Source organism: Protomyctophum parallelum (genome assembly GCF_964188405.1).
Source record: "Protomyctophum parallelum genome assembly, chromosome: 2".
Taxonomy (NCBI): Eukaryota; Metazoa; Chordata; class Actinopteri; order Myctophiformes; family Myctophidae; genus Protomyctophum; species Protomyctophum parallelum.
Genome location: NC_139699.1, coordinates 37,478,557 through 37,506,296, shown reverse-complemented (window position 1 = coordinate 37,506,296; position 27,740 = coordinate 37,478,557). Strand labels below are relative to the sequence as shown.

Below are 27,740 nucleotides of genomic sequence, written 5' to 3'. Positions count from 1 at the left end.
GACCTACAAATCTGACAACTTTCTTATCCTTGGGTGCTTCACAGGGGAGCTCAGAGCCATCCCATTTCCCATTGTGTCCTGAAAGACCCAGTTTAAAAACACAATTAGTCAATCACAGTGCATTATGCCTGCTTCTCTCTGTCACTCCACTCTGTGGCATTTTTAAAACCTTTCTTTCAGTGCACATCATAGCCATTTATCTGCTTTATCTTTACCCTGCTAAGTGAAGGTGGATAAAGCACAGCCTTAGAGCACACCATCTCAGGAGATGTCACAATAATAGAACCCTGCGCAGTGATCTGTCCCTTGAAAGCACACCTTTGTAACACCCATTAACTATGGGGTGAAAATACCCTTTACATCTGTCAAAAGACGGATTATCTTCCATCACAGTGACAAATTAACTTAAGTTATTATACAGCACACACCTACACCTTGACTCCATCAAATTGACCATTTTTTATTGAAGAAGCAATACAAATAAACAATGCATAATTTAAGCCAAAGGTAGACTTGAGGTTTTCAACCACTTTGGTTTAATAAAGCATTGATTCGGGTATGAAATTGCTTTGGCATACTGGCCCCATTTTCAAACCAGGGAGTGGCTCCTGACAGTTGATCAGGAAATTACCTCCTGATGTATCCTGTCAAGGGGAAAATCTAAATTGTTTCTGTATCACATGCTAAATTCTTTTAACTGTTTCCTAAAATGAGTAGGCCTAATATTAGCTTCTTGGTGTTTTCCCAGAAAGCCATTATTTTAACTGCTATGGTCTCATCAATGCCAAAACACTTTGTTGAACTTTCATGTTAATTTGATTTAATATTATTTTACATGTTAGTTTGGTACTGTGGTGGTCTGAATTAATACAATGACAATCAGTGACAATTATGCAATGTTAAAAAAGTTGAGGTGTGTCAATCACTATAGTAGCCTACCCTGATCAGGGAAATACATTTTTTCTTTACCCCATTCCCGAATCCTCAGTACATTAAACTTTATGTCTACATTCCATCCAGGTCATATAGATTTTTTTTTATTAATCTCATTAATATTCTTAAGCACTCATTTACATTGACACATAGGCCTATGTGGTTGGAAACTGAGAAATAACATAAAGCAAGACGTCAATGTTTAATTTAAGTGTCAATCAGTACTGTATACCGGTAGGCTACACCCTGGTACTGCAGGCTACAGCCTCTGTTTTCCTCGTAGACTACATTTGATCTGCTTATCCTATTGGGTATTATGTGATAAGCCAGTCTTTTTTCTATATTTATGTTTTGTTCTTTTGCTTTTTTTGTTTTAAGACATGACGCCCAAAACACGCAGCATCTGATCATCACAGTAGCCTACAACCCACAAGAAAAACACCATAACACAATCAATAAACACATCGTTAAACGATCGTTTCAATTCAGAGCAGCATTACGAACACCAATAAACTATCTAGGCCTATTGTATATTGTATTGAACAAAATTAATTCCCTTCGCACACTCACACAGTCACAACCATGCAAAACATCCAACAAGGGATAAAAGCCAGCTATTATGCGCGATTTTCATCATGTTCATTCATATCGAACAATTAAATATAATGAATATTAAACTGTGTTACGCTGTCGGACAGTTACCGGGCACCCGGCTGCCAGTCATGTCAAGAAGTCTGTCAACAGTAGGCTACGTTCTTTACCTTGACCTGAGCATCACTGGAGGAATCTCCCCATCGGATGTCGCTCTTTGGTCGCTCTTCTTTGGTCCAGAAAGGTTTGTCAAGTAAGCCAGAATGAAAGATAAAGCATCCGGTTACATATTTCAAAATAAAACTCAAATAGGCATATAAAAAAAGAAAACGTGCACTGCTGCCTGTGGAAATGATTCGTTTATTCTCCGGCTCTTAATTATTAAACAGAAAAATAAATGTCAGGGTTCAGGATGCCAATTTTATCCAATCAGGAGAAAGAACTCACACCCGATATTAATCAAATGAAACTTTACACAAAGAAATGAGCAGACAAATTTGGAATTGGTATAGGCCTACTATCAATTTGCCACTAACTTTATGCAAGCGCATAGCATACCCTCTATTTCTGGGCACCTTTTAATGTTTATTCGGTTTAATTTTTTGTTTTTTATTTTATAAATGAACAATATGACAATGTTGAGGTGACAATTTATATGATCTCTACACTTAAAACGTAATTCCACGACTCGTGAAAAAAGCTTTTGTTTTGAAGGTAAACATATTCTTATTCTGCTTAACTCTAAGTAGGCCTAACTTTGCGATGCCCACATTTGTGGAGCTGCGTAGTCTCGCCTTTAATCGTGTGATTTACTCGTCTAGGCTTTATTTTCCAGGGGTGATAATTGAGTATAATAATATCAAGTTATGTGGGCTACTGTACAACTGGCGAGATCAGTCTAAAGACCGTTAAAAGCCGGGACGGATCTCTCATTAAGAAGCACTCTGCACTCTCTCAGTCATGATAGTCACAGTCACACCACCAGTCAGTGAACCATTAGCAGAAACGGGAGTGCCTACGCACTTTGAATTATCCATTTGACTGCCTGGTGCAGTGGTGCTAGGCAGTAGGCAGGCTACCTGCTGTGATCTATTTCCTCCGAGGTGGAAAGCCTGGTGACGCGAGGTTATGCTGGAGGCTGGAATTTAAGAATTGATTATTATCCGGTGTCCCTATTTCGTGCATGTCATTCCCCCAATATATTATTAGTATTAGTATTACAATTATTAAATATTATTATTATTATTACATATACAATACATATTCTTGAGTATAGTAAAAGTGCAATATTTACCTGCAGTGGGGTTAGATGCATACAATGTAAAGAAATGGAACTACCGGTACTCAAGTAAAGTAAAAGTAGGCTACCTCAAAATTCTGTGATTTCATTCATTCATTTTCACTCATTGCTAGTGTGTTTGTTCAGTAACAGGAGTCTCTGTTTATTAAAGAGCTTGAGAGCCAGGGAAATACTGAACAAACACTCTCTAGCAATATCACAATATAGTGATTTAACCTTTTAACAAAAAACTTGAAGTTTTAACCAAAAAATGTCATCTTTAAGTAGTCTACACTACAGTATATGAGTAAATGTACTAGTTTCCTTTCCACCACTGCCTCTGATGTTATGAATGACGGGTACATTAAGAAACTGACATGGTGTCAGTTTGGTGGAGTTCAACACGGTGAGCCTCCCAGTTGAGTGTTATAACAGCATGACAATGACAACCACTAGACTAGAGTGATATGCAAGGACATAATTAGGTTACCCGCAGCATGCCGTAACGTCTGCTAGAATGCCTCGTGGGACTGTCCCAGCTTCACACAAGCTGCCATAAAGATGTCATAGCCCACTGATTCTCAACGTTGGGGTAGGCTACAGGGACCACCAGGGGCCCAACGGACCCTTACGGATCTGTAACACTTGAATGTAAATTGGGGGCCCATCGAATAGGGGTCCTCGCGGCCTAATGAATATAAAACTGAGGGTCATTGAATATAAAAAAGTTGAGAATCACCTAACATGTTACTTACTACTACTACTAAACTCAACTCAGTGTACAAATGGAATTGTGGACACTCAATAGTAAAACAAAACGCCTGCGGTCTCCAAGGCTACTCTCAGAGTTAGACATTTAAGGGTCAATTTGGACCCTAGTCCTCCCAGATTCAATGTGGCAAAGCTACTGTCAAATATTATTACATGAAAAACAGATTCCAAAAACATCATAGAAACATTTAGCTGTGAGTCAAATGTATGTGGAGTTGGCAGGGTGTACTTTATATTTATAAACAAGATATGTGTGGCATAGGCATACACCAAGTAAGGCAAGTATTCTTGTCCATAAGACAGTAGGAGAAGTAGCCTATTTAAACATTATGTTCTATTAATTGTCTTAAGTCTCTATCATATCTAGTTATCACAAAGTGCTGCATCAATGCATGCCTTTACAAGAAGCGGAGAAGACACTAGACAGGTATAAAGGCTATGCTGGCTGCTGAGGTTGATTATGAAGGACAACACATTTAGTCATTTTGAGTATTTTGTGTCTTTAATTATTGCTTTGTATTGAGTTTTTTTGTTTGTTTGTTTTGTTTTGTTTGTTTTTTTTACAAAAGGAAGTATGTTTAAACTTTTAATACATTTACAATCATTTTCTTCATTCTGTTAATGCATGTACAAATAACGCCAAACAGACAAATAATGTTTTGCAGCTCATAAACAACGCTGTTGTGAAAATAATACAAAACCAAAATATTATATCAACTGTACATTTACCCCCCCATGTTAACTCATTCACTCAGAAGTTCTGATCCCATTCTTCACAAGCACACTTGGTCAATCAGTGGTTACTCTTTGTACCGTCCCTAATCGTTAGCCTCATACGGTACCATACAACTAACAATACATCTACACTGGAGAGTATCACAGCCAGTTTACAGTAAAGTATGTACATACATTTCAACTAAGACTTCTAACAGGCAGACACATTAGAATCATGGTGATACAGGGACTTGTTGCCATCATCTATTCAGTTTCTAATAATGTTGCACATGTGAAACTCTGGTATATTAATGGTTAAGCACATAGTAGCAAGTTTCCTTCAGTTCTTTTTATGAAGAAACTTCATTTTGTTTCCTGAAAGAAAAGATTAAAAACAAAAATGTAACATTAGAAAACAAAACCCGATCCAAAGATTACATTTGTGGCATGTTACACACACAGTTAAATCCTCACTAAATCTAACTCTTGAGAGTGTACAAAAGTGGACCCATTTGGCTCTAATGGATCCATTTGGCTCCATTTGTACACTCTCTGTGTTAATGAACACTCATTTTACAATGCAGTATGGAGTAATATTGCACTGTATGTGGGATGATTTGTGTGGTGACAAAACATACCGAGGCCTTTGAGGAATTTGTTAACACCACTCTGCTCTGTGTCTGGTAGCTCCTCCAGATACTGCTCCACCCTCTGCTCAAACAGTCCTGTGAAACACAAGATGTAAAAACATCAAATGTTTGATCAAAACATCAAACGTTTACGTGATATTCTGGAAAAATTACAGTCCCTGCTGTGAATATGTCAAGGACAAACAGTCTTCAGCTAATTAATACAGAAAAGAAACATGCAGTACAACTGCCACCCACTAGAGGCCAGTACTAGTAAGGGTTTTCCTGTCCTGTGTGGACAGCAAAGGGGAGGGAGAGTATTTAAAATAAGTTAGTTTAATAACCAACAAGTAGGACACAGAGACAACAGCCTACCTTTTGCCCTACACTTCCGTAGCTCTCGATCTTGGATGAACCCTGCAAACATCTGAGACTCCATAAAGACACCCAGAAAGCGCCGGATGCTTTTAGATGCGACAGATTTCCGGAAGGCTTCCCTCTGGAAAATACGTTCTCCTCTCTCATTCTGAGTTAAGAACAGGGTATAATGGCCGATGGTCTCCAGGAAGAAGCGGATAAAGGACTCTGACACAAGGCTGTTTAATGTATTGCATTCTGAGGACACAAAGGAGGAGAGATTTCACGTTATTATTCAAATTGTAATAGCAAATATTCATCTTACTAGATGTACACAGTATGTCCCACCGTTTAAACGCCTGATATAAGGTTATTTTGGTTTGATATTATTCAAATAATCTGATTGGTTCACACAAAAAGTACACCAATAACAAGAAATGTACAGAATATTCTTGGTTGACCTACCCTGGATCAGTTTATGCATGTTACCAATAAAACTTTAACTTTCCATTTGAAATGTGTTATTGTGCTCTATCACGACATCCATTCATTTAATATTTTAATGGTTATAATCATTAAACCAAATTATGCCTTCATTATGCCACTGTGGGAACATTGAAAACAGTGTTTGGCTAATCCTATACTATTTCTCTAAGCAAAAATACACAAAATACAAAATCTTGAAGGTTAATTTTGTCACAAGAACCAATAATTTTAAGTTGTAACACCTGCCAGCAACGACAGATGATGTACATGCACTGATGAGCTACATGTAATCAAACTAGTAGTTTAGCTCCATTTTGCAGTTAGCTTGCTGGTAGTTCAACTACATTCATATATGATTCAAGTAGTTAAATGACTTCTTTGGCATAAAAGAAAATGAATGACTCTTTAGTTTTTCCCCTCCCCCCCACTCTTTCATAACCGCTGTGAGGGCATGCCCAGCCAATGCATTAATTACTCAGGACTCCAGTTCCTGGAAGGCAGGTGTCTGACTGATGGACATTGTATACAAAAGATCACACCATGTGAAGTGAGCGGCACTCTTATCTTCTTACAACATCGAGGAGGGAATTCGGTATAGCTTGGAGCAGCTATAAATGTATTATTAATTACTATTATTATTTAATTACATGAAAACTGTATCTAAATGGATAAATGCTATTCACTGGAGTGCATGGCCTTTACAAATTAAGACTGTAATGATGATGTAAACCTTATGATAGGAAGTTGAACAGAACTGGTTCTTGTACATTGGTGCCTGGTCTATCTAGCAGTCCGTCACCACCATCTAGCTACCATGGCATGGCATACACACTACAGCGTATTCAGTAATTGTGCGTCTCGTGTAAAAGCTGAATAAAAAATTAGAACGCAACGGGACTTTGCCATTTTATCTGGAGACCGTTGCCGTCTAAAAGTGGCCTAAATCTCTGTTGATCTAATTAGTAGGAATAACATCTGGTTTGGTAGGAAGGTGATCTTATTCACCTTCATCTGACTCGCTGTCAGAGTCCTGATTGATGATGTCACTCCTCTGATCCAGCGCTTGCTCAAGAGCTGACTGAAGTTTCCGGGGTAACAGCGAGGCCTCATCGTCCATCTATGAACACACAAAAAACATTGTGGTTAGCAGCCATAAACAACAATGCTTGTAAAAAAAAAATTCAAAGGCATCCAGACATATACACGCATATAAAACAGAGAAACAAGGTTGACAGTAGGTTTGATGTATATTTTTGACAAACCTGTCGGATGAAACGGTCAGTTCCCAGGTCTACCATTAAAGCCTGAGAGAAATGAAGAGAAATGAAGAGTGTTACACTAAGTTAGTGCAAACACGTACCTGTTCTCATAGTGTGTAGAACACAAGAGCCACACTAGAAGAAATGAAGTCACTTAAAAGGATTGTTCAAGAATGTTATGTGAGTCAATCAGTACATAAAGAAAGATGTAAACAGACAACAGATGTTGGTGACAGACCATTAACAGCACTGTGTTAAGCATGACCTGACACGCTGGGATAGCACGCACGCACGCACGCACACATGCACGCACGCACGCACACAAACACACACACACACACACACACACACACACACACACACACACACACACACACACACACACACACACACACACACACACACACACACACACACACACACACACACACACACACACACACACACACACACACACACACACACACACACACACACACACACACACACACACACAATGATGTGCTTAGAGAGGCCTGCTGCACTGTTGAGAGTGGGCCAAAACCCAGTGTGGACAGAACCCTGGAGCAGTGGCCGTCCTGGCACCAGCTTTACACCAGCTGCCCAAACCAGAATGACTTGGAACCGGTGTGTGTGTGTGTGTGTGTGTGTGTGTGTGTGTGTGTGTGTGTGTGTGTGTGTGTGTGTGTGTGTGTGCGTGTGCGTGTGCGTGTGCGTGTGCGTGTGCGTGTGCGTGTGTGTGTGTGGGTTCCAGCAGCACGGATGGTAGAGACCAGGTGCAAGACCAAGTCCACCCTGAGAGGATCATGTCATGGATTATATAGTGGATATCCAGAGAGTGAGCAAACATACTCATTTGCACTTTCACACAGGATGTAGGTTTCAGTCAAATGTAAGGATTTTCAAGAATGGAGCTACGCTACCCAATGGAACAGCATGGAAACTTCAGTCAAATTGACATAGAATTTGAGGACATTTTAGTGTTTAACAAGGACCTGGTTACTGGAAAAGGTTCCAGTATAATATAGGTACGTACTACGTAGTATATTTTATTTTGAGTTTCTGTATTAAGTTTATTGTCTTGAAAATGTGTTTATTTATTGTACATGATTTTATTGTGCAATTCTCCTTAGGTTTTAACTCTATGTTAATACATTTCAACTGAACTAAACCAAGTTCAATTTATACCGTGACCTATTGTTAGAAGGAGAATCTGTGTGCGGACTCTCCTCTCTTCTATTGTTAGAAGGAACTGCACCACTTAACTACTTCCTCTCTATCCGTCTTCCTGTGCTTTGATGATGTTGAATTCACAATTACATTGAAATAAGTCCTAACCACAAAAGGTTTGATGAGAATAAGGAAAGTGAATTGTCACTGTCAACCTGGCATCACTATTTTTGGTCATGTCAGACAAAGGCAAAGTTATTTATTCTATAAAACTAGCAAATCTGCAAAGCTCAGAACATGGAATGCGTTTTTGCTGAGTTGTAATATGAATATTACACTGGAAAAGTGTAGAGCATGATATCTGCTTTGGCAACAAAGTGCTGAAAATACAAGAAACAAACTGAATTGGTGTGATTCTGAATTACAGCAAAACACACACATTAAATCCATTAAAACATAGAGACACACTAGACAAAGAAAGATAAGCAGAGGCAGGGTACCCACCTCCTCCACTGGCAACTCTTTGAGTTTGGGCATTGAGCTGGACAAGAGACCCACCAGGAAGGGTGTGGGGCAGCAGACAATGTCTACCATGGAGGCTGGCAGCACGGGGATGAAGGTATGCTGCCAGGAGAATGGGTAGAGTAGTGCCACTACTGCATGGATGCAGTTAGAAAGGGTGCTGAGGGGACAGAAGGACAAACATACACCATCAGTCACCATCACACTCACGCAACTCAAGCCTGCCACTGAGGCCACACCAGATCAAACCTAACAGAGTCATGGAACAAACTGTTTTGCAGATGTTTCACACAGATAATGGGAAAAACATTTTTATCCGGGCTGGAAGGGGAGTGGTGGGTGAAGTGAAGCAACATCCTCCAAAAACAGCAGCCCAAAGCAATTATAGAACTGAAGTAAACAAAAAATAATCTGTTAATGTGTTCAAAATGCTAAAATATTTGATCATTTACGGGGCTTCCTGTGACCGAGAGGGGAGCAGAGCATTGCTTTTGCAAAGAATATTCCATTTCACCGGGATCTTCCAAACCAAATAACGACATGATCCTCTTTGCCTTGAAACCCTTCCTTTTGTTATGAGGTGAAACCTTACAGCACTGTACCCTAACCCAGACACTCTTCTCTCCCTGCAGCTTGTGTGAGGAACAGGCTCATCCTGCAACAGAATATTGCCTGACAAAAGACGCTAAAGCACAGGAAGGGAATATAAATCACTCTTGACACTCCTTGCCTTGGAGATTTCTACCCAGAACTCAACCCAAGAGCAGTGAACAGACAGGCTCACTCATGATAGCATGGATTAAAATCTTAACTATCTATTCCTTCCAACTCTCTCATTTACACAGTTAACACCATTCTCTCCAAAGTGCATAGCAGTGGGCTGACTCTAAGGACCATACAGTATGCAAATACAAAGTAGGTTGATATGACATTTGAAATGTGATATGATGACACAGTATGAGCCTCCAGTCATGTATGGTTTGTCTGACAATGACGTGCTGCTATGGTTGAGCTCGAGTCTTGTTGATGCAATACAAAAAGTACCAATACAGCTGTGGCATTACACAAAGATCACAAATAGCAAGCCGTCTTTCTCACGGTCTCTAGATTGTTGACAGTGACTGACCCTTCTGTCCCCTACATACTGTACAGTCCATGCACTGTACAGAGAGAGTGAAAATAAACCATCAGAATTACAGATAGTGGAGCACTAACCAATATGGAAGACCGAGACTAAAGATCAAACATGGCATGCAAACACACTCTCCCACTTGAGACGTACTGTATGCACTTTTAACAAGGAATGTTTTCCACGGTTGTCCTACTCAACAACAGCACAGCCATCAGAACCTACACCCTTGTGTTTGTCTGTACTAAAACACTGTTTTGATCGTATCACTTTGAACCTTGCATCCCTATTTTGGGCATGTCATTATGAACACATTGAAAGAGAAAGCAACACATTTTAAAAGAAAAGAAATGTAATAATGATAAATGCAATGCATTGAAGATCGTCTATTTTCCGTATTCATCAACCATTAAAAGGCAAAGTATATAGGCTAGACAGCTAGAGCTTAGTGGTTAAAGCAAGAGTAAAGAGTGGATCTAAGAAGAACAACTATCAATACCATTTATTTAAGGCTGTGTATGTTTTCTCATTTGTATGTAACTTCATGCACGTCAGGAGGATTCACTGTGTTAACTTGACAGAGTGAAATTGCCCTGAGTCAGTAAAAAACCCACAAGCCATAATAATTTCCCCTTGCTCTCTTTAGGGCCAATTCCTAATCGCTCATAACATAAAGCAGGGGCAAGTCTCCCTGCCTGTCTGATTTCCATTTGCCAGTGCAGCACTAGATAATTCCTAAAAGATCCTGTCTCCTGGGCATGACATGTTCCAACAGTATGTGATGGGACACAGTTTTCAAAAACCCTCGCCACAGGCTACGTATAGTGCTGCACAGCACTGTTACCAGGAGATCACTTACACCCTTTCCCCAGGATACATACTCCTGGGAAAGAAAATCTGCAATAAAAATACTACGCTCTACACAGAGTTGCCAGTCAGCCCTAGAAAAACAGAGGAGGAAATCCTGCAGGGCCAAACATTGAGAACAGCATGCAGTAAAATCCAAAGCTCCCTCTTTTCTCATTACTACAACACTGTTTTGAAATATTTTCTTTCAGAAATATTTCTATGAATCAAAATAAATCAATTGACCCATAAAAGGGTGAATTAACATTTTATTAGACCTTGCTTCAGATCTGAAGTCACTCCAAACTAAGCTACAGTAGATTCCCGCATACCTGTGAGCTAAATGAGCATTTGTGCCTTTCGTAGACAAGACATGCGCAGAGCAAATTCAGTCAGGGAACCTCAGTGCAGTCGCTGCCGGCCGTTAATTGGGCCGCCTCAGCATCACGCTCTCATTCACATGATTCACTCAGCTAATCACACACTCACTCCATCTTCATACCGGCTACTTTAACCAGAGGTTTGCATTCCTCCTCTGCCTGCTTGCTGCTGCTGTATCAGGTAAGAGGGATTCGGAGTCCCTTTGGCCGGGACTGATGTGCTTGATCTGAGTACCTAAAAAGCAGATCCAATACATTGCCAAACCATAATAAATATACTGCATTGCTCATCTATATTCAATAAATATATATTACATCCTTCTTGAGTTGTCTGTCTGACTGAATGGATGGAGATCTTTAATTAAAGCAAAACTATGAAAGTACACGTACAGGGATAAGGTTTGAGAATGCCTAATGTACATGCTGACTGCTGAGGCTGTGGCTGTATTTTGTGACTGTATTTTGAATTGATGGCCCAGCCTGGGTGAGTGCAGTACACGTGGCTGGGTGGACATATACTCCAGGAAACATGGGATTGTAGAGGCTTCAGTCTGTCAAGCCCAGAGGAGATGGGAGAATCTACTGTAAGTCCCCCAGAGGAGTGAGGGAGACAATAGCATGCATTGCCACATCATGACATCTACTATAATGCTGCAGCCCCAATGCACAGCACATACTTGTATGAGTGAATGACAAAGACATCCTCTTGAATCTTGCCCACTGCCTAGCCTCCTATGGTCTGTGTTCTGAATCTAAAGGGAGGAGAGACTAGAGCTAGACCAAGAGCAAATTGAGAGAAAGGTTTGAACCATAGCTGTCAGAAACCAGCTCAGCTAATAAAAACCTTCACAAAACCATAGTTCACTATAACATTGTAAGTATGGTTTAATACAGTCTAATAAGATGTATATGAAACTGCATATTTTCAATACCCTGGTACAATGTTCTGTAGCACGCACGCGCGCACGCGCACACGCACACGCACACGCACGCACACACACACACACACACACACACACACACACACACACACACACACACACACACACACACACACACACACACACACACACACACAATCAGCTGTTCTGGCAATGGCTGTGCTTTCCTCTTCTTTCTTAAGCACTAACATTTCACGTGTGTTTACAGTGTGTGGGCCCGGGGTTCATCCCAGCTCAGGTCTATATACTGTGGAGAACCTGCCAACATAGTGAAGCCTAGTTTGGCATTCTGCCAGCACTGCAGCACGCCACAGACAGTGCTCAAGAGTATATATACAGGATGAAATCAAGGGAACAGGCTGCTTGTTGATTAGTGCTATACATTGTTAGACACAGTAGTGGCGGAGCAGATCGGTTATTATCAGCCTGAGGCTTATGAGGCTTATTACTGCTACTGAAGTAAGTGGCCGCACCTCAGTCTGCATTGAATTTGGATTGAACTTTATTGGCCATTTTAAAGGCCATTTTTGAAATTGTTCTTTTAGAAGTAGGCTTGGCCAAGTTCCCAATTAAACTAGTTTAATAAGAGTGTTGGTGGTGTTACGGGAATTCCTTTTCCTCTCACACAGTGAAAATCAGTAAAAAGACGGAGATTATAATATGTAGTTATTTGAGGCCATATTCAATCAATTAAAAATCCAATTAATTAATACTGCCCTACAAAGCCAAAGTGCAGTAACTACGCATTTGGACACACCGACTTATTTGTGTATCCCAAAACTCAAATTAGCCTTCGTGTTTTGGGGGATAAACAATTAACTCACGAACAGATATACAATTTGTGTAATATTACTTGTATGTTGATATTTTATTTGGCTGACCAGTTGAAACACCTTTTTCAGTTACATTTTTGTCATGTCAGTTATGGCACTTATTTGTCTTTGTAGGGCAGAATAGCCCAGAAGTGCGGAATCCATTATTGTCTCCACCAGGCCGAAGGCATGGGGGGAGAGTATGTTTTGCACTCCGTCCGTCCGTCCGTCCGTCCGTCCGTCCGTCCATCCGTCCGTCCGTGTGTCCGTGTGTGTGTGTGTCCGTCCGTCCGTCCATGTGTCTGTCCGTGTGTCCGTGAGCAGCTAATCTCGGCCACCGTTAACCCGGTCGATGCCAAATTTTGCACACACACTCCCTGGATGCCAACGATGAACCTCTGCCCCAAACTTTCCAGAACGGCCTGTTATAGCGCCACCAGGAGGCCGCTTTGTGCAAAATACGTTTTTGCACAGTAGACCTACAGATTTTGTCCAAACATCACGCAAATTGGTACACAGTCTCTCTAGAGCCATTCAACGAAACCGGTCTTTCAGATTTCTCAGACTCCATCCTGATTGGTTAAGATTGGCTTCCAAAGTTCACAGGAGTGCTCAGTTTCAAACAAAATGCTGCAAATCATGAACACATTGCGTGATTTCCGTGAAATTGTGCACCCACATTCCCACTAGGCCGAGGACGAAATGCCACATGAACAATTTCAACTCAGCCTCAAGGTGGCGCTATAACTGGCCGAAAACTGTTTTTACCTCTAACTGCACGGATCTGTGGATAACTTTGTATGCCAACTCCCTAGAGGCCAAGGAAAAACCTTTGCCTGGAATTCTTCACATCTGCTCATCCTGGTGGAGACCTGTGCCCAGAAGGGCACTTTTTCTAGTTGTTACTTTGTTGCACTTCCTGTTGATATCTTCAATTGACAACTTGACAGACCAATCAGTATATGTTGGACGGACAGTCAGAAGAGACGAGGGGCGTAGAGAATGTACTGTATTTGGAGAAAACAGGTACTGTCTCTATGCAGAGGCCCAAGCAGGCCTTTGCCCCACAGAATAGTGAGCTTGATGAATTCACCATGGCAGTAAGAAAGGCTTTCAGAGGCCTTTGTTTAGTTTCCCCCTCCATAGTCCCCTCACATTCTCTCCCTCTCTCTTTTTTTTCTCAAGCAGTTTTTTCTATTATCTTTCATCATAGCACTTTACTGCTCTGCTTATCCTTATTGCTTTTTCAAACCAACTAAACAAAATGTTCACTTTAGCTATGCATCTCTGTGATCAAATGCGTATTTTATTTTTGCAGATTGAGCAAACACAAGAACAGTGTTTAAAGTAGGGGATGAGTTGATCAAGGGGTTAACCACTTAACTATACTTAGTAAAGCGGGGTTAACCACTTAACTATACTTAGTAAAACGGATTTGAGATGCAACTGTGCTTGGTGCACTCTTTTACACTCTACAGTCTACACCACATCGCTTTCAATAAAATTCTAGATGTACAAGCTCACAATGCATTACGTTGTGACGTGTTGTAAGCTAGTAGATCGGCTATTTTTGGCCAACATTCCTCCCAGAATAGGGATGCTGGGGGTTAAGCATGAATACCCTTGACAATGGAGCCACATGACGGAAAGTCATTGAGAGCCAAACGCTTGTCAGACCCCTATTTTGCACGCACACACACTCGCTTGCACACAAACGCACGCACGCACACACGCACACACACACACACACACACACACACACACACACACACACACACACACACACACACACACACACACACACACACACACACACACACACACACACACACACTCTCTCTCTCTCTCTCTCTCTCTCTCTCTCTCTCTCTATGGAATCCTTACTCAGTTCCAGTCTGTGGGCAGACAAAGTTTATTTACATAGGTCTATGCTGGTGAAAAAAACATGTTTAGGTCTAATATTGTTGTAAATTATGTTGAGCAAAAGACATGGTCCATGATTAATTTGTCAAATTAGGCATCAACGTTATTACAATCCATAGTGAATCATCATTGAACTAATTGTCTGTCGAGCAGGCAAGAATATGGTCGATAAACCAAGTGTTTTGGTATGGCAGTCCCAGATAAAAGGTGAACAAGCAATCCACCAAATCACACAAACATGTCAAACTAAATAGAATCAACATAGTAAAATCCTCAGTAGCATTCAGGATCTTACAGTGCATTATGTTACGTAGTACGTAGTACTAGAAGCTCAACCGGCCTTTGCTCGGTCGAGCTTCTAGACGCTAGCGCCCTCCCTTTAGAGCTTCTAGCGCCACGCCGCGCTGTGCCAGGCCACGCCACACCACACATCTGTGCAAAAACAGTCGTTCTGTACGTGCAAAAACATAGGAGGAGGCTGTGGCTCAGCGGTCCAGGCACCGGTAGTCTGAGTCTGGCAGTGTGCCGCGGGTTCGACTCCTGATCCCGACGGCCCCAATGTCACTCCCCCATCTCTCTCCCCCATTTCCTGTCAGCCTACTGTCTGTCCCTCTATAAATAATATAAAATAAAGGCGAATAAAATCATAAAAAAGCAGGAAATTTGGAGCAAAGCTCCACTTCAGCGAACTTTTGGCCGACAGGATTAATTAAAGAATGATTACTATATGCCAGGATATCCCCCGTTCAACCTTTATTTTGAAGATCCACAACACCGCGACTGGAACTGGATGTTGACTGAATGGTGTGTTGTGGGATTAGGTGTTGGTCTCTCACTAGCTGATGAGAAGTACAGGCCGGCGCCATTACAGCAACTGCTATGCTCCGTGCAATAAGCGTTGTTTTGACCAGAAATGCTGCCTGGGACAGGGAATTGGAGATAAAAGCGACTGAAAGTGTGCATGCGTGCGCTTGCGTGCACACACAAATCAAGATGGCGCAGTTCAGTGTTATGGCTAACAACAGATAGCCAGACTAGATCGGATCAAAACATTTATACAACTGAATAAACGTAACTTACGTTTATTGGCGCTTGCCAAGACTAATGATTAACGTAGGTTACGTTTTTCGGCGGGGAAAGTATGAACTACTTGAAATCCAGGACCCCTATTCTGTGGGTATAGTTCGCCAAAAAATAGCAGATGTACAAGCTCACAACATGTTGCATCGCAACGCGGTTCGCGTTATGAGCTTGGCCTTGTAGATTGTCTATTTTCATCGGGTTAACAAACCCACAAACACACATGCCCTAACATGGCTATTTGATATGGTCTTCCTTTACATCTTGCTACTCAGTCAGCAGCATAATTGTTATCTATTTTAAAGTGTTTTTAAAAGTTTTACATAAAAAGGGAATGGTTTTGGACATACAAGGTTTTCACCAGACCGACAACAATATTATAGTACTGGATCATGTTCTGCTGTCCAGATATTTTAGGATTGGACTCCCATGGGACCCGTCTTTTTATCAGAGAAATAACAAATACTGGCCAGAGAGCGAGGCCCTATCAATGTCAACCCAAAGCCATGTGTGTGTGTGTGTGTGTGTGTGTGTGTGTGTGTGTGTGTGTGTGTGAGTGTGCGTGCGTGCGTGCGTGCGTGCGTGCGTGCGTGCGTGCGTGCGTGCGTGCGTGCGTGCGTGCGTGCGTGCGTGCGTGCGTGCATGCATGCGTGCGTGCATGTGTGCGTGTGTGTGCGTGCGTGCACACATATTGTGGTTCTGGGTGGGGTAACTTTACAGTTTGTTTATTTAAACACACAAAGGCTATGACAGAACCCTCCTTTGTAAGTCTAATACAGAAGCAAACAGTTTATACTTGAATCAAAGTTTGCGTCAAAAGTGAACTAAATGCTGAACGGTGCAACAACAATAAAGCCATAAAAACACTGAAATAGAACAATAAAGATGACCAACTAAAGACAAAGAAGATAACTAGATGTGCAAGCCTGTAAATTCCTTCTGTGACTATAGCGTTCAGAGAACAATGACACATCCACAGCAACTCTTTGAAATGAGACACTGGTCAACACTCTATGGGTTGCCATGTCTTAGCCATGTTATCACCTTAGACCTATTCTCACCAGGAACAGAGAAGAGGCAGTTGTAAACAAGGAGTTAACGTGGTGCCAATAAGTCAAATGGTGACAGTCCAACCACAGATCACAGAGGGCAGAGCCGCACACACAGGAAGTGCATTCCTTCCCCTCACAGTCACTGCCCCCAGTGATGTTTGTTTAAACTGTCCTCCGATATGTGGAGAGATTAGCGCTCCGCTCAAATCTTCTCTCCCTCCACCCTGGCTTCCAGTACTCCAAAAAGTACCTCTCTCCATCCAAAGGGTGTTCTGTAGATCTACTGTACAAGAACACTTGGAGATTCTCCTCAGTCCTTACTTAGCCTCCATTTCCTTGTAGTGACATCCCAACAGATTTATGATCCCATCAGGAACTGGCTGGTGGGCTCGCTACCTGACTGACTGTCTGCCTGTCTGCCTGTCTGTCTGTCTGTCTGTCTGTCTGTCTGTCTGTCTGTCTGTCTGTCTGTCTGTCTGTCTGTCTGTCTGTCTGTCTGTCTGTCTGACTGACTGACTGACTGACTGACTGCCAGATGATGTGAGACTGATACTGTACTGTAGAACGTGTTTTGCAATAGCTTTGCTAAAGTGCAACTTTTTATATACTTTATTTGCACTATTTTGTACCTTTAGGCAATATCAAGCTTCAGTATTGCAGCCAATTAAGTTAACGTATTTTCCAATCAACCGCAATATATGATGGCAGGTCGAGGAAAATACAACACTTTGTAGAAGGCCGCAACCAGCCCCAGCTGTCTCCTGGGCCAGAGCCCCAACAGCAGCTAGATGCTAACCAGACTCTGCTGCAGAACCTGAGGCATGATGGATGAAATACGCTCTGATATCATCAGCCTATTTGCTTCCATCATCATCTCGGAGGATGTCGAAAGCGAGATGACAGCGGCTCTAAAGTCTTTTGATGTCCTGAGTCCTGAGACAGCAGCATCATTATGCTGGGTGTGATCCTAAATGGCTCTACCAATTCATATAACAGCTCCCCACATGCTAAATCTGTTGAGCGCCATTCAACAAAACCACAGTGTAAGGCTGCCATTTGGTCTGTGTGTGTGTGTGTGTGTGTGTGTGTGTGTGTGTGTGTGTGTGTGTGTGTGTGTGTGTGTGTGTGTGTGTGTGTGTGTGTCTGTGCTCACGACGGTGTCTGGTGACTGGCAGGCAACTCCAGGCACTAATTAAATTCCACCACCGTCAATTATGGTGAGCCTAAGCGCACGGGCTGAGTGGTGGCGGAGATACCACGCTGTAACTCGTCCATTTTTACACTTTCAGAGTTAAATTAGCACTCAGGACTTTTGAAGATGTTAGCTACAGAGATAGAAATATTACTCAGTAAATTACAGTAAATCCTCAGTGTGAATGTATCCATTTCTAACTCAGAGTCACTCTTGCTGTCTACTCATTTGAGAAGTAACTACAGCTGATTCTTTCCTTTGCCTCTTTATTCCAGTCTCAGACAATGAGTAATGATTAACCACTAAACCCTGTGTCGTACTGGTGGCACCACAGGATCATTGACAATTCCACCCCACCAAAGAGGTCATCTCCAATCCATTCAATTGTTGTGCTGAATATTTAGGGATCTTTAACAACCAGTCCTATTAAGAATCCAATCTATATTTGGTTGACCTCACAGCTCTATACTAGTGACTTTTCTGTTTTCGCTCTACATTAAATACCTTCGCTGAAAATAGCCTACAAGCTCACAATGCGGTGCAATCAGTTATCTAATGCGGGTTAATCAGTTTACTTCCCCCGCAATACTGATGCCGTGGCTTTAAGTGGTTAACTGATGTGGGACTGTTTTAAAGACTCACCTGAGTTTGTCAGCCACAAAGATGACCCTGCGCTCCAGTAATAGGGAGGCGAAAACTCGTACCACCTGCCGCACGCTCAGGCAACTGAACAGACTGTCAAAGTCCACATGTTCCAGTCTGGAATCCATGGGTCGCCTCAGCTCTATGACCTGGTCAGAGAAGGGGCATTCAAAACAAATTAAATGACTGATATGAAATGCTGCACCGTATTCGTACAGTGACATCCACGCCAGTAAAACTTCACATGGGCAGTGGTGGACAAAGTACTCAACCCCAGTATTTGTGTCAACGTATAGCTTTATAGATATATAGCTATACTGTATAGAAACTTTACCAAGTGCATTTTAATATCAATGAATTGCTGTATTGATATTTATAAATGAAAAGAAAAAAAGGCAAAACAAGCTTAACAAATATTAAAAAACAGTGAAAATAGCAGATCTAGTTTCTAGTTGTTCACCTCATTTCCTGCTCCAGGCAAGAAGGTCTTCACTTTGATGACCTTCCCTGGTGCAGGGAAGGGCGACTCCATTAGACTGCGCATGAACGGGTAGACCAGGGCAGCGGAGACGCCTCTCCTCCTCTCCACCTCATCCAAGATCTGATCAACACAAGGACCCAAAACTTAGACCAGCTTCTTTCACGTGACGAATTTTTTAACAGTGAACTAGACCAGACTATCACAGGAGAATGTCTACTGAATTTGTTTAATGGTTCTCAAACATTTTCATGGCACGGACCCCCAAATCGATATTTTGCCAGAATTTCCCAAAAATTCTTCAATATATAACAAAAAAAAGCTGTAGATTTTCAGAACTATACCATAGTGTGAAATAATATATTAAGTGGTTAAACTGTTCTTTTCCTTTTGCTGGGGACCCCTGATACCCTTTCAAGCACTCCTGGGTTCTTTCTTTCTTTCTTTCTTTCTTTCTTTCTTTCTTTCTTTCTTTCTTTCTTATGAATGAACCAGCAAAGGAAAACTGTACAGAGCTTTAAATCCTTGCTATGTCTATCCTTGCTCTAAAGTGAATGGAAATGTAATATGTTTTCATGCATCCGAGCACTGGAAATTGTCTGAAACACTGTGTACTTTTTGTATTTTGGAAATGTCTTTCCATGTGTGTGTGTGTGTGTGTGTGTGTGTGTGTGTGCGTGCGTGCGTGCGTGCGTGCGTGCGTGCGTGCGTGCGTGCATGCGTGTAAAATCTCAGCCAAATATGCCTGTTTTGGTCCAAGCAGCCTCCAGTCTGCAAAGCTGATTGGAGAATCACTCACTTTCAAGGTCATATGATATCACCTCACTCTCCTGCACTCTTATGCAGACACACCACTCATGCACACGCTCACACAGACGCACGCACTTCCCTGTGAAATTGAACACTGCCGTGCTCTTACATTTACTAAGGAGAACATTTTTCTTTGCAGTTACAGGGCTTAGTGGTCCACCAAATGGAGGCTGTTGAAGTGTACTGTACAAGGACTATCTAGTCCTTTGCGTTGAAGGTCCTCACATAACAGATATGGTCCAAAACTGTGCAAACTCCTGTAGTTGTAAAGCATCTTTCATCAATAAAATGTTGAAAGAGAAGGCCATTGATATAATCAGTCCTTAGATGTTTAATTAGGGAGCAGTTAACATTTTTTCCTTATCTCTGTCAAATAACACCATAATATTTCACTGTCTGAAACAACGTTTTATTGCACACTGTCCTTGAAACAAACTATTTAAATCCACTGTCATGTCACATAGCATACAGCAACATCTCTGTTTCAACAGTCTGGACTTGCTCACTTTGAGTAAACGTTCTATAGGGAAAATAGATTAATGAATAATTAGATAAGGCCAGAGAAGTCAAACACAGTGACCGTTCTGTTTAGTGTTACCACAACTGAGGCAGAAGTGCCGTGAGGCGATTTACTCAGAGAAATCAGGTTTTGGTTTACTGGTGAACAGACAAAATGCTGGCAGGCCTTCAACAGAAAGTCTAACTGAGAGTCATCAATGCCTTCAAGGCTTCAACTGAGACACAGGTTTGCTCATCTCATCTCAAGTAGTCACGCAACTATGATGTATTTTCAGAGGTGTGTGCAAAGGCTGTGTGTGTGTGTGTGTGTGTGTGTGTGTGTGTGTGTGTGTGTGTGTGTGTGTGTGTGTGTGTGTGTGTGTGTGTGCATTCTAGGGACAAAGGGACAAAGCGGAACTCACCTTAGAGAACAAGTCAAAACAGCCCAGCCGACTAATGACACAGTACACCTCTGGAAGGCGAGGTCCTTTCCCACTTGGCTGGAAGAGTGTAACAGAACATCATTAGACACTGAAAACCAGTGGCTCGTCAGTCATAAACATACAGTATACTGTAACACTGAGTGTACAAATGTAAACAAAAAGCTTTGGTTACATTTGTACACTCTCAGAGTTACGAATGGATGAACCGACACTGATGATTTCACAGTGTACATATGGAAAACCATATTCCAGGGTAGTTCATTGAGACACTTCAGCTCAGATTGACCATTAAACCATTTATTGCAAAGCTATTGCATGTTAGTATGTCTGGCTCTGCTCATGTGATATCAGATAATCTGCGTACCGAGACACAGGTCTGATATCACATTTGATATCTCCGATTATCTGTCCACCAAGGTCCAAGACACAGCTCTGATATCAACGACCCCCCAAGGCAGAGCCAAAGATACAAAAATCCATGAACAACAATACACAGTGATAACACAACAATACATGATTCAATACAATGAATCTACGCAATCGCAAACAATACAATAATATCCCATAACCCCTGGACTAGGGGAGGTGGGGGAACTTTTCATGCAGACGCTGCACGAGCTGCTTTGACAGCTCAGCATGAAGAATGAGTAGTGAGCTGAGGCCGTTTAAGAAGGCCGCCTGAATTGCAAAGTGGTAATGAGGGTGTGGATGAGATAGCTCGTAGGGAATTAGTGAGAAGGTAGATGACCTGGAGAGGCAGCTGATTTAAAGAAGCAGAGAATGAATTTAACTCATAATCTGAGGACCAAGGTGGAGCTATATGAAAAACGTTGGGAAAAATGGCATTTATACAAAAATGTATAAATTTTTTGTTTTGCTTTTTGTCCTTGTTTTTTGTACTGGTTTGTCTTCGTTTTTGTTTTTCTTGAATGTATCTATGTTTCGATAAAAACAAAGTTAAAAAAAAAGAAGCAGAATGAATTACCGGTACTAGGGGGAATGAATGAGGGGAACACACATATACACATATATAATAACCTTCTGCCTTCCGTGCGTCAATGAAACAATCGCTTATACGCTTGATTTCTGTGACAAATCGTGCTTCAAGTGAAACAAAAAGATGGCATGCAGGAGCACAACAATAAATGTTTATAAGATGTGGCGGCAATTGCATTTATTTAAACAAATCAAAAGCATACTAAAAATAATAACATACAGATAAATTATATAACTACTTTGACCTTTAAATGCTGGTTACCATTCTGAGCTGAAAATGTTTCGTGTGATCATGAGCTTCCTACAGGTGTTTAGCTAATTATCATCTCTAACAATTTCCACTTTCTAACGCGCGCGCGCGCGCACACACACACACACACACACACACACACACACACACACACACACACACACACACACACACACACACACACACACACACACACACACAAAATGCACAATCACACACAAAATGCACGATCACACACTCATGCACACACACAAACACTCTAAAATGCCAATCCATTTGTCCATATTAGGTATGCAATTTTCTCTTCTACTTTGCTCCAAATGGATGATTAAATCAAGTATTCAGATCTTGATTCAAGTCTTCAGGAATGCTTGGTGATTGCCAGCCACTGGACAGGCACCAGGAAAGGAGCAAAAAGTTTCTGAAGGAAAGGAAGCTCACCATTCACTCGAGTCTCATCACATAACCAAGCATGTCTTCAACATTTTCCAGGCTAAAGACCCCTTAGCTGAGAGAGAGAGATGAAACAGGGACCCCCCACTACATATTGTAATAAATTGTGTCACAGATTAAACTTTTTCATAGATTTCATAGATACCTATAGCAAGTGCTCTGTAGCACTTGACGTAGCAGACCTTGCAGGCTTATGCAAAGGTTAAAATGTAATTTAGATAGCATGTTATATGAAGACTGATGCCGGTTCAATTTGTTGACCTGGCATCCTATAGTTTGTATATATTCAATGTGCAGATGATTTATTTGGGGATATTATAATGTTTCCTACAAGTTCACAAGCAGCCTAATGCATTGTTTGTGAGCTTGTAGATTGGCTATTTTTGCTGAATGCTCCCCCCAGAATAGGGATGCTAGGGTTGAAGTGGTTAATGTTCCTATCACACAGAGATTTGGAGAGCTACTTCTTTCAGCAAGTACTGCGCTCAACAAAAGAGAGTCAAGAATAACCCGCACAACAGTGCAATTTAGGAATGCTCCTTACATGGCCTGCGCAGCGGATGCAAACATCTGTGAATAACGATCATATAGAACATACAAATACAGCGTTAAAACACACGCACACGCCAAACCTCTGAGAATATACACACGGCAGTAGTGTAAACATCCTTCGGCATTCCAATGGCAAACAGAACTCACCGCCACATACACACAAATTCACATACAACCATGCTTTCTGACCACAAGCCAAATATAGGGCCCGGCATAAAACTTCAAAGGGCGCCCAAGCGTCACTGTGGGGGAGACACTCTGCAATGACAAAGTAAAGACTTTTCATGGTTTTCTCTACTTGTCTTTCCTTTCCTGAGAAACTCTCATTAAATGCGAGCGAGTCCATTTTAACTGTGGTTCATCCAGTTGGCTGTGAGAGACGAGACAGGCTCAGCTTTATCACATCTAGCTATTAACCACTTAAGCCCTATATACTTACGTCGTACCCGATAGCCGATCTAAAAGCTCACGACACGACACGTTGTGAGCTTGCAGATCAGTTTTGCATCATCATGTTTTTATTAAGTTTTGCCTGTAACCACATCCCCAAAATTGGGATGGCAGGTTGAAAGTGGTTAAATCCTATTTTGTACACTTCACTTGTCTACTTCCATTCTGGGGTTGTTAACGCAACAATGTCAGCAGTCCATCCCACCGGGAAAACCCACGTCATGTGTTCAAACAGAGAGCCTGTCATAACAAACAGGTCTCAGCGGGGTGCCAACAGGGAGCTGTGAACCCATGAAAAAGTGAATGAATAGAGGCTCACCAGCAGGCGCCTGCAGTAACCAAACCTCCTGCTGCCGTCCTCTCCTGTCAGCATGAACGAGAAGGTCTCGCTGCAGTGAAGAGCACAAGTATACACATGAGGATCAGCCCAAATACACACATAGTACATACGTACGCACACAGCACGCACGCACGCACGCACACATGCCCTCAAAATACAAAAGCCTACATACCGGTACACCCATAAACACACAGAAAGAGATTTAAAAGGCAGGGACTCTTTTGCTTTGAAAACCAGTATATATGTGACAAAAGACAGCCTTTATTCCGGTCTTAACTATTTTAGTAGAGAAAGAGTCACAGAGGTCTCTGCGGTACAGATTTACACAGTAAGATTTAATCGTGGTCCTGGATACGGGCATCACAGATGGCAAGTGCTCACAAGATTAGATAACAGATCCTATTGTTATAGCAACTCCTCACATTACTTCTTTTGGGACAGTGAATATATTGTAACAACAGTCTATTAATTAATTAATGATGACGTGGACACAATGGACACGATGTATACCTGTTGTACTCAGATACAGGGCTCCAGTCCTTTGCATCCGGGAAACAGAACTGAGGGATGGCTTTGAGTCGCTGCTCTGCCTCCCTCATCTGCTTTGTGGGCCTTTCTAGCTGTGAGAGGAGAGGAGAGGAGAGGAGAGGAGAGGAGAGGAGAGGAGAGGAGAGGAGAGGAGAGGAGAGGAGAGGAGAGGAGAGGAGAGGAGAGGAGAGGAGAGGAGAGGAGAGGAGAGGAGAGGAGAGGAGAGGAGAGGAGAGGAGAGGAGAGGAGAGGAGAGGAGAGGAGAGGAGAGGAGAGGAGAGGAGTTTCAGTCAGGGCATTTTCATTCAAATGACATTCTTTTAAAATGACCACAGCCAGATTTCTCCCATACAGAGTTATCCCACTCCACCCCTTCTAGGCCTCAACAATGCTAACCCTGCCCCCCTTTCTTCCTTCAACAAGGCCCTGGCGTCACTGACGTTAAACTTTTTCCCTGGCTGAGACATACCTCTATCTCCGGAGGAGCACGACTGCTGAGCCAAATTTAAAAGAACTTCTTGAAATATTTTGTTGAATAACTACAAACACTTGCCTGCCATAGAAACGGATCCCTCATTATACTAGTTGTAGTCAAAAGGCTCCCAAGGGTCCTCTGAGCTCGATACTGTATAATAAATGGTAGAGGCCCCTTTTTTCTACCCTTACACTCCCCCTCCGCAGCAAACCCTGAATATCTGCTGTGGATAAAGGCAGCCCCAATGGCCACAAGAAAGACGTATCGTAAAAAGAACATATTTCACCTCACAAATAAGCATGGTTCTGAATTAAAAAGTGATAATGATACGTAGCTTGCGGAGTTAGTTCAGTCAGATATACTCGAGGGTTTTCATGCTGTGCTCAAGGGCGCATACATATACTCAAGGGGTTAATATGCTGCATCACTATGTGGTTGTATTCAGTGTGTGCAAGACCCACGTCTCATTCGCTGATGTGGCAGTCAGCTGACCAATTGGGCGGGGTATTTAAGCTCACTAGACTGTTTTCTTCTGCGTGAATTCCATTATAAATAATACAACAAGAGAATGACAGCTTGGCACGCGCGACAGAATGCAGCCCTGTAACTAACTTGTAAGTTTTATTTTTGTAGAAGAGGCAAACTTATTGTTTATGCCTGCCGTTTGCTTTGATTGAATACGTATGTTGTACTATGATTTGATTTGGGTAAATAATAATAATAATAATAATAATAAAACTTTATTTGTATAGCACCTTTCATGACATCATTGACATGAAATGCAGCTCAAAGTGCTTTACAGAACAATGGAGAATAAAAGAAAAGCAAGGCAACGACAAACAAGCAGTAATGCTTACAGTGGTACAGTGGGAGCTTGTTCCATGCCGACGGCCCGTAGAAGCAAAAAGCTGCTTCCCCGTATTTTTTAGTTGCCATTTTTTTAGGCAAAGCGAGCAGGCCAGCAGTGGAAGACCTTAGGGGGCGGTTTGGGACATATTTAGGCAGGCAGTCATGTAGGTAGGAAGGTGCGAGACCATTGAGAGCTTTATAGACAAGTAAAATAATTTTAAAATCAATCCTAAAAACAACCGGAAGCCAGTGCAGTGATGCCAAAACTGGAGTAATATGTTCTCTCATCTTAGTTCTAGTTAAAACTCTGGCTGCTGCATTTTGGACAAGTTGTAATCTGTCAGTTGTTTTCTTAGGCAGTCCTGAAAAAAGTAAACTCTTAGTGTTGATTATCGTGTATTAATGTAATTATAGTAAACTATACACTAACATTTTAGAACACACCCAAATCATATTATGGCGTGCATGTTCAATCAATTATTCCTTCAAAGCAAACGGCATAAACAATATTAGTTTGCCTCTTCTACAAAAATAAAACGTACAAGTTAGCGTTCTCTTGTATCATACCATACTACTTGTATTATTTCCCACTACGGAGTAACGTATTTCCCACCACGGAGCTCGGAGGACAGTAGGCCAATCACATGCAGGCGGGGTGTTACCATGCCTGTGCTCGGACACAAAACTTCTTCCTGCCTTCCTTCTGCATATGGTTCCTGGTTGTTATGTGATGTTTGCTCCCACCACCACCCCAGCACCACCGGTGGGCTCTGTTATTTCAGTTCCCCATGGGGGGTTGTTATTGTATTTGTGTACCTATCTCCCCAGCTGCTGTTAATGTTTAATGATGGTGTTTAATTGTGCCCAGCAGGGAGAAAAATTTAGCAGAGCCGAACGCCAAGATAAAATATTATATGCATACTTGTATTCTCATTCTATAATAAATATTGGTTAAATCTATCCGTGAGTTAACTGACTGAAATGTAATTCAAAGTTAAAATATGGGCATGAGACAATGGTCTCCATATGTGATAGTTGTTTTTCTTCAGCCTACACAGCATTTCTATATCCATTGTAACATCTTGAATGTTAATCACTTGAACCCCAGTATCCATATTCTGGGGGGAACATTAGCTAAAAATAGCCAATCAACAAGCTCAGTTGTGATGCGTTGTGAGCCTGAGGATCAGCAATGTCTAGTGAAGAGCCAACTCGGGTTCAGTTTACCAAGTCTAGAGGGTAGATAATTGTCTCCACCAGCCGAAGGCATGGGGAGAGTATGTTTTGCACTCCGTCCGTCCGTCCGTGTGTCCGTGTGTCCGTCCGTGACCAGCTAATCTCAGCAACCGTTAACCCGGTCGATGCCAAATTTTGCACACACACTCCCTGGATGCCAACGATGAACCTCTGCCCCAAACTTTCCAGAACGGCCTGTTATAGCGCCACCAGGAGGCCGCTTTGTGCAAAACAAGTTTTTGCACAGTACACCTACAGATTTTGTCCAAACATCACGCAAATTGGTACACAGTCAAACAAAATGCTGCAAATCATGAACACATCGCGTCATTTCCCTGAAATTGTGCACCCACATTCCCACTAGGCCGAGGACGAAATGCCACATGAACAATTTCAACTCAGACTCAAGGTGGCGCTATAACTGGCCGAAAAGTGTTTTTACCTCTAACTGCACGGATCTGTGGATAACTTTGTATGCCAACTCCCTAGAGGCCAAGGAAAAACCTTTGCCTGGAATTCTTCACATCTGCTCTTTATAGCGCCACCAGGAGGCCCACATATGTAAAACACATTTTCTATTATTACTCCTTCACATTTTATCCAAATTTCACGCAAATCGCTATACACTATCTCCATAGTCATGTGATCAACACGGAGCGGCACCATTTCCCATC

The 27,740-nt window shown here is 41.9% G+C and overlaps 2 protein-coding genes across 5 annotated transcripts in view; both read right to left on the bottom strand.

The window, feature by feature from the left end:
• Positions 1–1,749, bottom strand: part of trim66 (tripartite motif containing 66) — a 27,767-nt gene extending 26,018 nt beyond the window's left edge. The window contains exon 1 of the mRNA XM_083760134.1: positions 1,695–1,749. The gene's annotated coding sequence lies outside the window, so the exon portion shown is untranslated. The remainder of the gene's footprint in view (positions 1–1,694) is intronic.
• Positions 1,750–4,038: 2,289 nt separating this feature from the next.
• Positions 4,039–27,740, bottom strand: part of dennd2b (DENN domain containing 2B) — a 69,925-nt gene continuing 46,223 nt past the window's right edge. For 2 of the 4 annotated variants that reach the window (XM_083759479.1, XM_083759478.1), the window contains 11 exons: positions 24,489–24,598; positions 23,958–24,027; positions 20,917–20,994; positions 19,169–19,309; positions 18,709–18,857; positions 8,694–8,871; positions 7,023–7,064; positions 6,766–6,877; positions 5,293–5,532; positions 4,927–5,013; positions 4,039–4,663 (listed from right to left, as the gene is read on the bottom strand). In XM_083759479.1, coding sequence (XP_083615605.1) covers positions 4,629–4,663; positions 4,927–5,013; positions 5,293–5,532; positions 6,766–6,877; positions 7,023–7,064; positions 8,694–8,871; positions 18,709–18,857; positions 19,169–19,309; positions 20,917–20,994; positions 23,958–24,027; positions 24,489–24,598 — 1,242 coding nt within the window. In that variant the 3' untranslated portion in view covers positions 4,039–4,628. The remainder of the gene's footprint in view (positions 4,664–4,926; positions 5,014–5,292; positions 5,533–6,765; positions 6,878–7,022; positions 7,065–8,693; positions 8,872–18,708; positions 18,858–19,168; positions 19,310–20,916; positions 20,995–23,957; positions 24,028–24,488; positions 24,599–27,740) is intronic. The other 2 variants (XM_083759481.1, XM_083759480.1) reach the window with 1 other exon arrangement.